We start from the raw sequence: 16,406 nt of genomic DNA, 5'->3' as shown, positions 1-16,406 counted from the left end.
ATGTGCTCTCTCTCTCTCTCTCTCTCTCATTCTCACTCTCTCAAAATGAATAAATAAATCTTTAAAAAAATAAAAAAATAAACTACTAAATAATTCCTGGGTTAAACAAGAAATTACAAGGGAACTAAGAAAATGTTTGGACTGAGTATAATGAAAATACAACATATCAAAATTTTTGGGATGAAGCTTCACCACTGCTTAGAGAAAAAAACATGTAGCTACGTGCATAGAAAAGTACATAACGGGTGTAAGTGTGTAGGAAGTGGGCGAGTGGAGACAGATTCCATGGATTATGCCATACTTTACTTACAAAAATCTATCTTACAGATGTTCCCCAAGACTATAAAAATAGGCTTTTATAAATATGAAAATGTTTGTGTTAGGCACAGAAACAAAATGGAGTTCAACGTATGGATCCATACCATGAAAAGTGCAAGGCAAGTCACAGCTTCTGCCAGAAGGACTCTTGCTTTCAGTCTCCTGTTGTTTCTCTTCTCATTCAGATTTTCCACACACACATTCATCTTATTTTGGTATTAATTTGTGTTTTTCACTACACTTACTTTCTCCTTTAATGTATTTTAAATACAACTGGGAAATGAACAAGTAAACTAAGAATAAAAATGCAGACCAGTTTATAAATATAAGAGGATTAGTTCAAAGGAACAAATAAAAATTTGAAATATGAAGGCCGCCAAAGCCTTTCTTCCATTTCATGAAACTAGATTTGGTTATGTGACCCCTGAAAAGTGGTTTTGAACAATAGGACACTTACAGAGAGCAAGTGAAAAATTCTGCACCTTTAAAATCCACATTAAATTTAAGTTTAGAAGTATACAAGAAATTTATTGAAACTCTGTAGTTCCTAAAAGTAAAATGTGTGATGGTAATTAATCTTCACACAACAGGAATTTGTTTAATTTTGATTATGTTGCTGCAGAAATTGTTAGCAGAAGATAAGGCAAAGTAATAGCAGTCAATAAACCTGTTTCTCAGTATCGCTGGGTAACTGTCTCTGTAATTTGTTACCCTCAACAATAGTATTCCCCTTGTTTGTAGAGCTCTACAAAATTATTTAAGGAGTAGTGGTAAAAAAAAACATCCACATAGAGACAGAGGCAACATACAGGTGCTTTCTAGGGAACAGAAATGCTTCAATAATGAGGATGCAGAATTAAATTCCAAAACAAAAGTTGTCCAGCATCAAGGAGAGGTGAGAAATCTTTAAGTACAATGATACATATCCAAAGTTTATAACTAGTTATGGTTGGCTCAGGAAATTAAAAATTTGCCTGTTTTCTTAATGTGAAAATGAGTGATATGACTGTTGTTGAAGAAGCAGAAACATAAGTATTCTGAAGAATTAAGAGAAATTACAGAAAAATAATTATATATGGAAGAACCAGTCTTTAACATGCGTGGAGTGGATTGTCTTGGGGGAAAATGTCAAATAGATGATACATTTTAAAAGAATAAAAACAATTCAAGGAATGAAATATGGGTTATAACATTGGGGTTAATGCAGTGAAATACTATAAATTACCACAAACGTTATATAAAAGCCATAGTTAAGCTGTATATACACACACACACACACATGCATTTTTAATCTATAAAAAAGTGATTGACTGTTAGCTGGAAAATGTCTATATAAATACATATGTAATAAAGGTACTGAGGGCAGTGAACAGTAAGAAAAAATTTAACAAACAAAATGGTATAGATCCTACCAGTAAATGTGCCCAATCCTTAAAAGCAAACTTTCCCTAAGCTAGTTTAATAAGGAATTATGAGACCCAAGTTCTATCCAACCAAGAGAGGATTTCTGTACCTGATGTAATGCGATACTGGGCGTGTGCAAGTCAATAGTGGCCAGAGAAGGAATTCGAGATTCTGAAAGATTTTTGTTCTCTTTCCTTATTAACCTGGAATTTCGAGCTAAATAAAAACAACCATAAACAGTGAAAAAGTTAGACATTTTTTTAGCTTTTCCATATTTTGAATCTGTCCCTCAGTGTGTACTCAGTGTACATATTTACTTACATACATCTGTACATATTTACATAAATATGTAAAGTTACTCTAATTTTTATATTTGGTATTTTGTTAGTTTATTTAACATACATTTTCAATAATATATACAAAAAGGCTGAAAATAAAAGCATTATAAACATACCTATGCCTTCCAAGGCTCTTAGTTCAGGGAGATGATTATAGTTTAGTTCAGGCAAACGGACATCTGTCTTAGAGTATTCCCTTCTTTTCTTATTTGCCTGAAGTAGGCTCTTTTCACTAGTGACCTAATATCAGAATGGTTAACACAAATGAATTAGCTTCCAGGTAAGCTTGGCTTGCCCGTTTTGTAACTAATATATTGATATCCTAAACTTTAGGAATTTAAGAATAACACAAAACTTCAGAAGTCCTGCAATGAGCTTTTGAGTTTCTTTATTTGGATGTTTTCTCTTGTTCTCTGAACAGAGTAAGTGTTAAGGCTCTTGGTTCAAATCAGTTATAAAATAATGAGTTCAAAAGAATTATCTGTAAGTACAAAAAAAATAATGAGTTCAAACTACTAGATTTACATATTCAAAGAGTGACAAATAAAGTATATAAGAGATGTTTATAATAATACATTATTCACATCTCAAAATTAGAGCATGAGGCAGGGGAGAGGGGTATTGGCCTTCAACCCAAATGTTGAAGAAAGTTTAGGCTTAACTCTGCCTCCATTAATTTTCATCAAGAAGAGACTCAAGTGTATCTTCTCCCCACCAATCTCTACCTCCTCTCCTGACTGCCTCTTAAAAACAAGGATAAACAGAAATAAGATCGAAAATTAACAGCCAGCCTTGATTATGCAATGCCTGAAAGAAGGCCGATATCAATTCCAGCAACGTGGTATTGAGCCAGCTACTCTGAAAAGCCTTGCTGATCAAAGTAATCTTCCAAAGCAGACCAAGAATGTAAAACACAAAAATATCTACAGAGAAATCAGTAGGGTGTGGAAGGAAAGGGAAGTACTATGGTTATAGAAACTGTGGGCCAAGAATAATAAAAAGAAAAACAAATGTAATGCCCAAATCATGAGCGATATGAAAAGAAGGCTATATTTTTCAGACTGAGGATAATGAGAAGGATAGAGGAGGGAAATCTGGGAGAAAAATACTCCTTTGGGAACACATCCACACCTTCCATTCCCTGGCAGAAGAATTAATTCACCACATTCCTCAAGCATCTTCTATGTGCTAGACACTGTATTAAGTATAGGATAGAGCTGTAGGAAGGAAACAAACAAAACACATATTCCTGCCTCGGAAACTTACATTCTAGTTGGAAGAGACAGGCAATATATAAATAAGTGAATATAGAGGCTGTTAGGTGTATGCAATGGAAAAAAATTAAGCAAGGAGAGAGGATAGAGAGTAATGGGAGACAAAATGAGTTCGAATATTAGGGAGGACCTCACAAGAAGGCTTCATGTAAGCCAAGGAGGAGAAAAAGCAAATTCTTTGGATTATCTGGGGAAAGAATGTTCTAAAGGAGAGGAAATAACAAGCGCAAAGGCCCAAATGTAGGAGATGTCTGGTCATGTCCGAGGAATACAAGGAAATCAGTGGGTTGGAACAGATTGATCAAGAATGAGAGTAGCCGGAATGGAATAAAGGGATGAGAAAGTCAATCAGGGATTTACAGGCCCTGTTAAGGACTTTGGTCTTTATTCAGAGATGACAAGACAATGGAGGGTTTTGAGTGGAAGAATAATGACGATTTAAGTTAACTTTAAAAAGAAGCATTCTGGCAGCTCTGTTGAGCATAATAACACCCCTCTGAATCTTCAGAAGACCTCTGAACCTTGTACATGATTCCACTATTATAATCTGACACTGTTTGAATCTGTTGATCCTATACTAGACCATGAGCTCCCTGAAGAGAGGGATTTGATTTATCCATCTCCAGTGTCTCATATATAATACATAATAAATTTTTGTAAATGAATAAATAGAATACTTTAACCAAAAATCTGGCATGAGTGAGGTACAATTTATCTTGTCACCTACTCTACAAAAGAACCTATCACCAAGTATTAAGACAATACTTACCAAAAAAATTAAAGCAGATGTCATTTAAATAATATCTTATATTTAAACTTCTGGACTTTGCAAAACTTACTTAAACTTTTAAGACTTTCACATTTTTGATTATGACAGGTCGGGATGATATACATATAATTGAGTTTCCACTTTATGATATGTCTCCAAATAAAAGACTCAGTTCTTCACTATTATATTTAAAATGAGTAGAAGTCTAGAAATGACTAATGCTTACTCTTCTACCACTGGGAATAGTTCACTTACTGATGTGGTCACATTAATATTATAAATGCCTGATGGAGAATGTTTATTTGGTTTAACAAATGGAATACAATACTTCTTGGTTTTCTCATCCACTCTGTAACAACAACAAAAAATTTAAGTTAGAACCAGTGGTAATTATTTTTCAAGCACAAAACCAAAACCAAATGACACAAAACCAAGTGACCTGCAGTTTAATCAGCATTTAATGGCTGTTCTTAAATACACAATGAACATAGATCTGGTGAAACATTCTGTCCTTTGCCACTACCCTCATGCCTCCCACCTAGCTCCCAACTCCAACCAAATAAATTACTTTCCTTCCAGCAAAATTTCCAAAATGAGCTTCTTTGGACCACCAAATGCCCACAGCCATACCATGTAGCAGCAGACCCTTAAAACCAGTTACTGCTTTTATTATGATAACCTCCTTTCATGTTTTTAGACTAAATAGTTTAAAGCTTCTTCACCTTAAACAATACACAATCCTTCTTTCTTAATGCTCAGGTGAATTTTTTTTAATCAGATGCTAGTAATTTTCATCACGTAGGCCAAAAGGCTTTTGAAACAGAACCCTGACAAGAATGAAGAGCACCCAGAAGCCTGAAAGTAACATAATATAGCTGAATTGACAAACACTTGCAATTTGCAAACATACCCTTTAAACAACACTTTGTTCTTATTTTCCTAATTCATACCTGTAACTCTGCACTGCTGGGATAGTCACCATTCCAGAATTAATGCCGGGAGCCACCCCAGCAAGGTTGTGCACAAGGGGAGGGATTGCCACGCCCGGACTTCTAGTGTGGTCCACACTGCCATCACTGCAATCTCGGAGGCTGGTAGGAGGCACTGTTCTGAGGTGGCTCATCCCATTGTCAGGGAGACAGCCCGTATTTGAAGCTCGACTGACTTTTTCAACTTTTTCTCCATCCATTTTTGTCCCTTTTATTTTAAATACTTTAGAATCCTTAATTTTGGGATCAGCATTGGTATCCTGACCATTAATAAAAACATTAATAACAGTATGTCAAATACACTGCAATAAACAAAATATATCCCTTCTGCTAAAAAAATAGTTAACATTAATGATCTGAGGAGAATGAAAAATCACCTCTTCCTATAAAGAATTTGTCAACCAAAGCAAAATTCCATAAATATCACCTTACTGTGCTCCTGTTTTCTTTATTCTATCTACAGAATTAAAATTAAACCCAGGATTCTTGGTCAGACATGTATTTTGAATAAAAATGCAATTCACGGGGCACTTGGCCAGCTCAGCCAGTAGAGCATACAACTCTTGATCTCAGGATTGTAAGTTCGAGCCCCACAGTGGGTGCAGAAATTACTTAAAAATAAAAAAATCTCTAAAAGAAAGAAATCCAATTCACACTAGCATCAGATTAATATGATACATACGTATAGCAAATTTACATATATATTTCAGTAGAAAAAAATGTGAAAGAGGAACGAAGTATGCCCACTTTTGTTCTTATATATCTAAAGTACAAAATTGAAATATAAAATTGAGAACTCCTTCTTTCAGTTCACTTGAGAAACTGGGAGTGGGTTGGCAGTGGACTTGAATTACCTCATCATGAACAGATTCTGGATAACCTACATGCAAAAGTAAACTTCAAATAATTTAAATATCAATTTTAAAATGCTCTACACAAAATTTTTAAAATGATATTTTTCTCTCCTATCACTTAAGGAAAAAAATGGTATGTGCCTGTGTTTGTGTCCATGTGTTTACATGTGAGTACAAGTATCTAAATGTTCTTAGATGAATATGATTTCCTGACAAGACCTATTGCACAGTCTGATACACAGTAGGCACTCAATACCTGATATGTTAAGACAGTTTTTTAAAAGGGAATGTCTAAAGAGAAGATAACATTTTTACAACTAATCTAAAAGTTAACGTGTTCACCACTCAGAAAACCTTTTTTCATCTTCATTTTTTAACTCCAAAACTTTAAGGATAAACTAAATCTAAAACTGAATATACACTGGAGCACCTGGGAGGATCAGTTGGTTAAACGTCTGCCTTTGGCTTAGGTCATGATCCTGGGGTCCTGATATGGAGTCCTGTGTCAGGCTCCTTGCTCACCAGGGAGTCTGCTTCTCTCTCTGCCCCTTCCAACCCCCGCCCCTTGTGCTCTTTCTCTCTCTCTCTCTCTCTCAAATAAATAAAGAATCTTTAAAAAAAAAATTAATACACGTTAAGACATGGTCATTACCTGTACCACAAGTGTTTTTCTCTCTTCACATAAGGAATCATCTTTTTCCTTTGCCTTCTTTCTGTTTTGGGATTTTTTAGATAAAGAAATATTTCTGGCATCTTTCTGTACTTTTAACTGTAGTTCCTGAGAAAATCTACATAAAAATACATTTGTCAATTCAATAAAATTGTATAAAACAGATAAATCTAGAAAAAATTCATTTTCAACGTATTTATTTTTAAAAATTGAGTATTAAGGGGCGCCTGGGTGGCTCAGTCGGTTAAGCATCTGCCTTCGGCTCAGGTCATGATCCTGGAGTCCCAGCCCCATGTCTGGCTCCCTGCTCAGCGGGGAGTCTGCTTCTCCCTGTCCCTCTGCCCCTCCCCCTGCTCCTTCTCTCTCTCTCTCTCTCTCACTCACCCTCTCTCTCAAATAAATAAATAAAATCTTTTAAAAAACTGAATACTAAACTAGACTATGGGGGCACCTAGGTGGCTCAGTTGGTTAAGCGGCTGATCTTTGGCTCAGGTCATGACCTCAAGGTCCTGTGTTCGAGCCCAGCATTGGACTCCCTGCTCATCAGGGAGTCTACTTCTCCCTCTCCCTCTGCCCCTCCCCCCTGCCCCTGCGCTCTCTCCCTCAAATAAATTGAATCTTTAAAAATAAAAAAAAGAAAAAGGAACTGTGTATTTGAAATACAAACTATACTAGCCACTTTTTTCATGGAATATTTTTACTTAAAAGAAAGACTGACAGAAAACTACTACAGTTATTCAGACTTGGGGTATTCTGCAGACATTTTTTTTTTTAATGAAGAAGGGAAATCAACAGATAATATTTGTGTTAATGATAAAATTCCAATTTTTATGCAAAATTAGAATTCTGTTAAACTTGCATCCACTACTGTGACCTTAACAGATTCCCAATACTTAAAAAGACTTTTCTGATGGCAGAGAATGTGGCTTTTTGATACCATATAATGAAATATGTTATCATTTTAAAGATCTACATTATTTAACAAAACAATATTTTCCAGATGACTCATAATGATGTTACAAAAGCATGCATGGGTAAAAGATCTATTCAGAGTGCAAGTTAGAGGGGTTAGAGGGGCGCCTGGGTGGCTCAGTCATTAAGCGTCTGCCTTCGACTCAGGTCATGATCCCAGGGTCCTGGGATCGAGCCCCGCATCAGGCTCCCTGCTCACCGGGAAGCCTGCTTCTCCCTCTCCCGCTCCCCCTGCTTGTGTTCCCTCTCTCGCTGTGTCTCTAATCTGTCAAATAAATAAATAAAATCTTAAAAAAAAAAGTGCAAGTTAGACAAATGGATTTTAATGTAACAGGGTAAGAAAAGTTCACTGATATGTTTCAGATTCCACAATGCAACCAGCCTTTAAGAAACTACCACTGTCAAGTTTTGGTATAGTATCACAGTTTTGGGTATGGAACTGATAAAGAATACTCACAATTATCTAAAAGGGCTATTAAAATACTCTTCCATTTTGCAACTATATATTTGTGTGAGGCCAAAGTTTCTTCATACATCTCCATCGAAACAACATATCACAACTAATTGAATGCAAATGCAAATATGAGAGCCGGGGTATCTTTTATTAAGCTAAAGATTAAATCAAGTTGCCAAAATATAAAGCACTGTCATTGCCTCTAATCTCACTATTTTTGGTTTTGTCAGCTGCATGGATGCCAGCAGCTGGGGCAGCACAAGAGCCCACACCAGCAGCTCTGGCGCACCCAGGTTGGGCCCAGCAAGGTCTCAGCACAGCAGTGGCAACAGCGTCATAGGACTGGCTGTGGTGTGAGGTCAGGGGCAACGGGATACGGCACCTTTGCAAATGCATCAGTACCCAAGATGATGGCATCTCACAGCTGGCAGCAACATACAAATCAGTGACCTGAGGGGTAGATGTCACCAATGGGAAACAGAAAGAAAAGCACAAAGTGACTGCTTCATGAAAACCAAGATCGCTAATTTAGTGAATTCAGGGGGCCACTTCTAGGAACTGCATAATTGCTAAGGGTGAATAGAGGTAGGGTTGTAAATAGTTGAGATCCTATAAAAGCAGGTGGGTAGAGAAATAAGAGAATATCTTTACTTTAACTCTAGGTTGGGGTGCCCCAGAAAACATGAGTCAGTACTATACCTCTCAGCAAATCCATCCATATGAAAGAAATCATGATGGAGGAGCTCAGCACAGAAGGGTCTTTTGTCTGGGTCAATATGTAAGCATTTCTGGAAAACCAAGGAATATACACAGCTCATATCAATGAAAAACTGCCTACATTTAGATTTCTAAATATAGAAAATTGGGGTGCCTGGGTAGCTCAGTCGGTTAAGCATCTGCCTTCGGCTCAGGTCATGATCCCAGGGTCCTGGGATCGAGTCCTGCATTGGGCTCCCTGCTTAGCATGGAGTCGGCTTCTTCCTCTGCCCCTCCCCCCTGCTCATGCTCTCTCTTTCTCTCTCTCTCTCAAATAAATAAATAAAATCTTTGAAAGAAAAAAGAAAAATAGAAAATTGCTCTTTATAGTCAATGAATTTTAAAAGCACATAATAAATGATAAAGAATAAAGAACAAATCTAGACCATGACCACCAATGGTTGCTAATATCACAAAAAGAAAGACCACCAGATGCAGTCTTGCCAAAAATCAACCTGATTCAGATCAAGCTCTAGTTCTATTATGCGTTTATAAGAAATACAGGACAGGGAGGAACATAAAAAGCTATACTATACTATGTGGAAATTCTAAGAGTCAAACCATCTATTTTTTTTATCAAATAAATGGCAAGGTTTAAACAAAAAAGAAAGAGATGAGTATGAGCTTGTAAATTAAGATATATCAACCAATTATGATCTACAGATGTCATGTAGATCCTAATTCAAAGTATAAAAAGAAATTATGAGAAAATCAGTGAAACTTTGAGCATTGGCTAGAAGTTTTATAATATTAGGGAATTATTATAAATTTTTGAAATTTAAAGCCCTTGCAGAATGGAAGGGAAAGGGCCTATTCTGTGTATATTACTGTGCTGGATACTTTACATTGATTATTTTATTTTAATGCAGGTCTTGTTCTGATTTATTGGAACCACTCAATGCCAATAAAAATAGAAGGAACTCAATAAATAGCTTTAAGTGAACAAGAAAAGTTCTACAAATAATTAAGGTATTTATAAGTGAAATAATATAGTATCTGGGATTTGGTTCAAAATGCTACAGAAAACAAAGTTGAGGAGGGTGAAGATAGGTAAATGATTGTCAAAAGGTTGTTAATTGCTGTAGCTAGCTGCTAAGTACACAGGGTTCATTATACTACTATATTCTTTCTTTTCTATATTTGAAATTTTCCATTATAAGATGTTTAAAAGTTACATAATTCTGTTATAAGGGACATAAATTGGATAATAGTTTTACCTTAATTCCTATTAAATCTCTATAGACATCATAAAGCTGGTCTCAATAAAAAATATTTGAATCTGTTAGAAGATTATGTAGAAAAGTAGACATATATTCTTCTAAGAACTTGTTATAATTTTTCATAAGCTTACTAAACTTTTTTTAACAATTCGTTTAAAAATTTTAAAAAGCAAAAAACATCTTGCAAAAATGTCATATGATCCTGGTGTTTCAGATATACTGTACTTATTTTATCAATGCTTCAAGAGAGTCCAAATTAATAAGAATTTTTTTATTTTATTATGTTATGTTATTCACCATACATTACACCATTAGTTTTTTTTTTTAAGATTTTATTTATTTATTTAAGAGAGAGAGAGAATGAGAGATAGAAAGCACTAGAGGGAAGAGGGTCAGAGGGAGAAGCAGACTCCCCGCTGAACAGGAAGCCCGATGCGGGACTCGATCCCAGGACTCCAGGATCATGACCTGAGCCGAAGGCAGTCACTTAACCAACTGAGCCATCCAGGCGCTCTACACCATTAGTTTTTGATGTAGTATTCCATGATTACAATTCCAAAGGTCCAGTAAGAATTTCCTTAATATCTTCCTTGAAGACAAGGCAAAGGTGATGATCTTTTATTTGTAAGTTCACTTAGTGAATCCAGTGGCTAAGCAAAAGCCTCTTTAACAAGATAGTACAGGTCATGATCTTATGCCCTATATTTTAATATTTTGCTACTTCTTTACCTTTCTTTTTATTTCCTTATCCTACTTTTCTTCTCTTTTCCACTTGCATAGGCTTACCTCTTAAGTGTTAAACATATTGTTGTGAGGATGTTTTCACACTTAAAACATGCTAGATAACAACAGTAAATGGTCTCTTAAAACAAGTAAATTTTTCAGGCCTTTCTCTCTGAAGATCCCTCTGCCAAATTATTTAAACTCTTTATGTACAAAAATTAAAATCAGGAGCGCCTGGGTGGCTCAGTCAATTAAGCCTTCGGCTCAGGTCATGATCGCAGGGTCCTGGGATCAGAGTCTTACATCAGGCTTTCAGGGAGCCTGCTTTTCCCTCTCCCTCTGCCACTACCCCTGCTTGTGCTCTCTCTCAAATAAATAAATGAAACCTTTAAAAAAATTTTAAAATAAACAGAAGGGTGCCTGGCTGGCTCAGTCAGTGGAGCATGCAACTCTTGATCTGCAGGTTGTGAGTTTAAGCTCCAAGTTGGGCTTAGAGCCCACCGGCCAAAAAAAGGCGGGGCGGGGGGGACTTCCTGGCTGGTTCAGTCGGTAGAGCACCGACTCGATCTCAGGGTTGTGAGTTTGAGCCCCATGTCAGGGGTAGAGTTTATTTAAAATTAATTAATTTAATTTAATTAAATTAATATTGATATTGTTGACCTAAAAGATCAACTAGACAAGAAAAAGAGAAAACCAAGTCTCTATAATATAAATTCACCATAAAAAAGTAAACAGTATGATTACCTTTGCTAAATCTATCACAACTTCAGAGAGCTTGGGATAGCGTCTTTCAAGAGGTTCTGTTTCCTTGATTTCTGGCAACCTTACTCCGGCAAACATAGGATTTTTATAAAACAGCTCCTGATGTCTTGGAATTAGATTACCTGGAAGTGAGAATAGCACATATCTCTGTCATTATACATCATGATAGAAAGAGCAAAGAAACGGGTAAAGTGGAGTGGACAAAAGAGTGGAATACTACTTATGGACTCGGGGCTCTCTCAGCATGCAAAATCAACCAAAACAGTGCTCTTATGGTGGTGGCGCCCGGCAATCTTCATAGTGGTGTTAATGCAATTTAACTCAAGAAAATTAACATTCTTATCTCAACCTACTCATTTAGAAAATTCACAAGCCACTATATATAGAACTGAAATCATGAGGGAGCAGAGAAAAAGGACAAGTAAAGAACATTTTATAATTTTTTAGATATGAGTACCAACACTTCATTTCTAACAACAAAGCATAAAGTGCTGTCCAAGACAATGAAAATATCATTAGTCATATGATCAGAATCTAATCTAGATAAATCAGTTCCACCCTTTAAGAATTTAATTCTAAAATTAAGATTAAATTGTTTTAATGTTTTTAAATTAAAATTGTTTAAAAAATTTTTAAATCTACTGATTTTGTACCTGTGTCTAAGGTCTGATTTGAGCACTTTTATCTTTTTCTTCAATTTTAGTACCTAATCTAGTATAAAATATGAAAATTCTACTGTAAGAACCTATTGAATTGTTTATTGAATTTTTACCCTGGAAACTTAAAATCCAATAGTTAAATAACTCAAGTATTTTCCCATTATTTCCATTTTCCAAGTCCCATCTTTGAACATGACATCGACATTTCAACAAATGTAAGAAGGCTTTGATAGTCTAGCTTTAAAATTCTGTCCAAAGCACTAAGATTAAACTACCTAGGAAGTCGCTGTGTCTCTCAGTTTGAAGGATGAGGGTAATAGTCATATTACACCAAACGCTTGCTAACCCAAAGAAAATAAATCATCGTTTGCATCCTCTACATGTGATTTACTGAGTGCAAAAATACAGAAAAAATTTACAGTCTTTGCTCTTTTCTTTGTGGGGAGTGCGACAGGCGGGTGGATGAGAGCATGAATAAGACCATACATCAGACAAACCAAAGCCAGACTGAGAATAAATTAATATAGATAGATAGATGAGATTTTCCTATTTGCTCCCTACTGCCACTTAAAACACATACCATCTTGGGCGCCTGGGTGGCTCAGTTGGTTAAGCGACTGCCTTCGGCTCAGGTCATGATCCTGGAGTCCCGGGATCAAGTCCCACATCAGGCTCCCTGCTCAGTAGGGAGTCTGCTTCTCCCTCTGACCCTCTCCCCTCTCATGCTCTCTCTCTATCTCATTCTCTCTCTCAAATAAATAAATAAAATCTTTATAAAAAAAACCACATACCATCTTTAACATACCGACAACTTGTAAAACCAATACGAGCAAAAACATAAGGGAAAAACCTCTAAAATTTAAAATGCAGATGTATAATCTTACCTAAACACATTATAATATGATATAGCTGATCGATATCAGAATCTCCAGGAAAAAGGGGTTCCCCCATGAGCATTTCAGTCACCAGACAACCAATGGCCCACACATCAACAGCCCTGGAATAAAAGCAATGTGGTATAAAATCTGGCATCCTACTATGTTTATTGTCACTGAGTCTGTTCTGCATATTACTACTTCTTGGTATTTTGGGTATTGAGAAGTAGTAGTAGCAAGCTTTAAATTGCCCATAAAAATACATTTCCCTATAAACTTCAAGTATTAATTCCCAATTTTACCCAAGTCAGATTTCCAGGAACTTGAATTATGTGACATAAGAGGGAAAAGGCTTCTGAAAAGTCAAAAATCTTTATTATGTGTACTTTATTCTGGAAATAAGCCTTTTGGGTTTCCATTCAGAGCCTATTTGTTCTTTGTTTACACATAACTCTGACAAGGTTGATCAGTCTATCCCACCATACACTGAAAACAGCATACTAGAGGTTGTGGGAGACACATTCACTAACAACAAGGAGAACTGAGAGTAACAGGGGAAAAAAATAGAAGAACCGTCTTAAAAATCAGTCACAAGAATTTAATGTGCTGGTGTCATTAGCATAGGGACAACTGCCTTGAAATTTCTCTCTCTTTTTTTTTAAGATTTTATTTATTTATTTAACAGAGAGAGAGAGAGCACAAGCAGGGGGAGCATCAGGCAGAGGGAGAGGGAGGAGACTCTCCGCTGAGCAGAGAGCCCAATGACAAGGGGCTCTATCCCAGGACCCTGGGATCATGACCTGAGCTGAAAGCAGATGCTTAACCAACTGAGCCACCCAATCGCCCCTACCTTGAAATTTCTTAAGGTCACAGCTGAATTATAAAATGATACAGGGGTGCCTAAGTGGCGCAGTAGGTTGGGCGTCCAACTCTTGGTTTCGGCTCAGGTCATGATCTCAGGGTCGTGAGATCCAGCCATGCATTAGACTCCATGCTCTGCAAAAAGTCTGCTTAAGACTCTCCCTCTGCCCCTGCCCCCTCTCTAAAGGAAATAATTTTTCAAAAAACTAAAATAAAATGGTACAAAACTTACAGTATAACAATAAAATGAGAACTGAGAGTAATCAAGAAAATACTAAATGATGTGTGCACTGAAAACACAGAAAATACAGAAAACATTTTAGAAAGATTTCTACCCAAAGCAGTAGAAGTTACCATCCCTTCTTCTCTGAAGAATTCATTTATGCAGATAATTCATGTTTTAAAAACATTTCATTCAATTATGTTTCCACCCCCATTTTGCCAACTCCACCTTGCCTCATTCCAACAGTGTCAGACTTATCCAATCAATGTTCCCTCTCTTTACAAGTGATAAACATATCTATTTCCAACCCACTGTAAAACACAGACCACTTACTCACCTTGATTTCCCTACCTTTAAAATAAGTATGCTTTCCCCAACTCATTGCACAAAAAAAACATTTAAAGGAGAAGCACCAAAAAGAACAAGTTACCTTATAAAGCTCCCTAAATGCAAAACTTCCTTTCAGTGTTAGAGGGATCTTTTATTATATTAGAAACATTCCATTTTATCAAGAAAAAAGTGTTAAATCTGCCCTCCCTGCCTTCCACCCCCTTGTTGATATCTTACTTGCCATACTTGACATCACCAACCAATAGTTCTGGAGCTCTGTACCATCGAGTTGCCACATAATCAGTATAAACTTCCCCAGGGGCTGCCAATGTTCGTGCAAATCCAAAGTCACATAACTTGACAACGCCAGACTGGGAGACTAATATATTCTCTGGCTTTATATCTCTGTGTATGATCTAAGAAAAAAAAAACAGAATATGACACATATGGGCACATCAAGTTAGGCAAATTATTTTTTGAGCACCTGCCATGTGCAGGGTACTGTTTTTGTCCCTATGATGAATACAAATAAAAGCATATAAAATTGTTCCTGGCTTTAAAGTAACTGGGACCTGGCTAGGCAAGAAAAGACACTTATGCTTGAAATTTCATTTAAACAATCAAAGATATTGGATGAAATATATATTACTAAATACCAAATCAATTGTTCGTTAATGGCTACTTTCAAGACTAATGGAGTAAGGCTATCACTGAACACTAGAGTGGTCATGGAAAATTTTTATGAAAGAGGTGCCTTCTAATATAGGTCTCCAATACTACGTGCGGCCTGGGTAAATATAGAAATGGAAGGACAATCCGAGTGAAGGAGAGTAAAAGAGCGAAGACTGGTCCAAACTTCAGGCTAGGCAAGTGTCTCATTAAGTATGGTATCTGGTAAGTTAATCATTGGCAAAATGATTATTTAAACTAAATACTTACATTGTGACTGTGACAAAATCCAATTCCATTAATAATCTGAAACAAATACTTTTGAACCAGTTGGTAGTCTAATCCATTGGGAAAGAGCTCCAAGTCATCAAGAATTGTATGGTCAACAAATTCAAAGACTAGGTACCATCGTTTTTTTTTCTTACACACTTCCAACAGATTTACCAGATTTTCATGCCTCAGTTGCTGTTGTAAAAAAAATGCAAAATCATTTTTACAACATCGAATTATTTCACAATCAGTCACAATCTAAAATCTTAGCATAAGAAAAACATATAAATAAAATTCATGAACAGTATAAATTGTTAAAAGAATATTCTTGTTTTTCAATTATAATCAAAAGACCATACTGCCCTATTCTCCTCTCAAAGAATACAATAAAACCAATGAGAAAAAAAAAATGTAGCTCCATCTTTGATGAAACTAAGCAGGATCTATGACCCCTACCCACAACAAATGAGATGGGACTGCCAAATGTAGTCAAGGTCAAAACAGAAGTTTAGGAAGCTACCAAGAGATGGCCTGTGGCTAAAAAGCTGGGAGAGCAGAGTAATTCAAAATTGGTGACATACCCTGAAAAGGAAAAAAAAAAAAACAAAAAAACAAAAAACTCCTTCTTCAATAAAATAGGAACAAGATTCATGGGTTGTCAGTGAAAGCAACCCTAGAACTGAATGGTACCAAGGAACAGCAGGGAAGGGAGGCCTGAATAATCACACAGAAACTCCTCTGCTGGAAGCAATCTCTTGGTGAGGCCAAATGGAAGTCAAAATAACTCATTATGAACAAACCAGCAAATGCAAGGATAACAGAAGTCAATCCCACAAATCAGGCTTGCATTGTAAGGAACATTGTGAACCATGGTGGATTCCTGCTAGCCTGGAACAAGATCACAGCTTCTCCCCCAAATGAACCTTCTACAGATAGCTAGTCCAAGAAGGGCTTACTTTGTTACAAGATAAGAAACAATCAAAAAGAAATCAATCCAGGATCTATTCAAAGATACT

The 16,406-nt window shown here is 36.3% G+C and overlaps 1 protein-coding gene across 1 annotated transcript in view; it reads right to left on the bottom strand.

Moving 5' to 3' along the window:
• CDKL2 (cyclin dependent kinase like 2) overlaps positions 1–16,406 on the bottom strand; it is a 41,227-nt gene that overhangs the window by 7,360 nt on the left and 17,461 nt on the right. The window contains exons 3-12 of the mRNA XM_028100684.2: positions 15,391–15,585; positions 14,689–14,867; positions 13,047–13,159; positions 11,486–11,625; positions 8,742–8,830; positions 6,599–6,734; positions 5,054–5,352; positions 4,359–4,452; positions 2,177–2,300; positions 1,832–1,938 (exon numbers count right to left, since the gene is read on the bottom strand). Coding sequence (XP_027956485.1) covers positions 1,832–1,938; positions 2,177–2,300; positions 4,359–4,452; positions 5,054–5,352; positions 6,599–6,734; positions 8,742–8,830; positions 11,486–11,625; positions 13,047–13,159; positions 14,689–14,867; positions 15,391–15,585 — 1,476 coding nt within the window. The remainder of the gene's footprint in view (positions 1–1,831; positions 1,939–2,176; positions 2,301–4,358; positions 4,453–5,053; positions 5,353–6,598; positions 6,735–8,741; positions 8,831–11,485; positions 11,626–13,046; positions 13,160–14,688; positions 14,868–15,390; positions 15,586–16,406) is intronic.

Source organism: Eumetopias jubatus, unplaced genomic scaffold, assembly GCF_037043125.1.
Source record: "Eumetopias jubatus isolate StellerSeaLion01/CBP00866 unplaced genomic scaffold, mEumJub1_p1.0 scaffold_2, whole genome shotgun sequence".
Taxonomy (NCBI): domain Eukaryota; kingdom Metazoa; phylum Chordata; class Mammalia; order Carnivora; family Otariidae; genus Eumetopias; species Eumetopias jubatus.
This window is presented reverse-complemented; position numbering and strand designations above follow the sequence as displayed.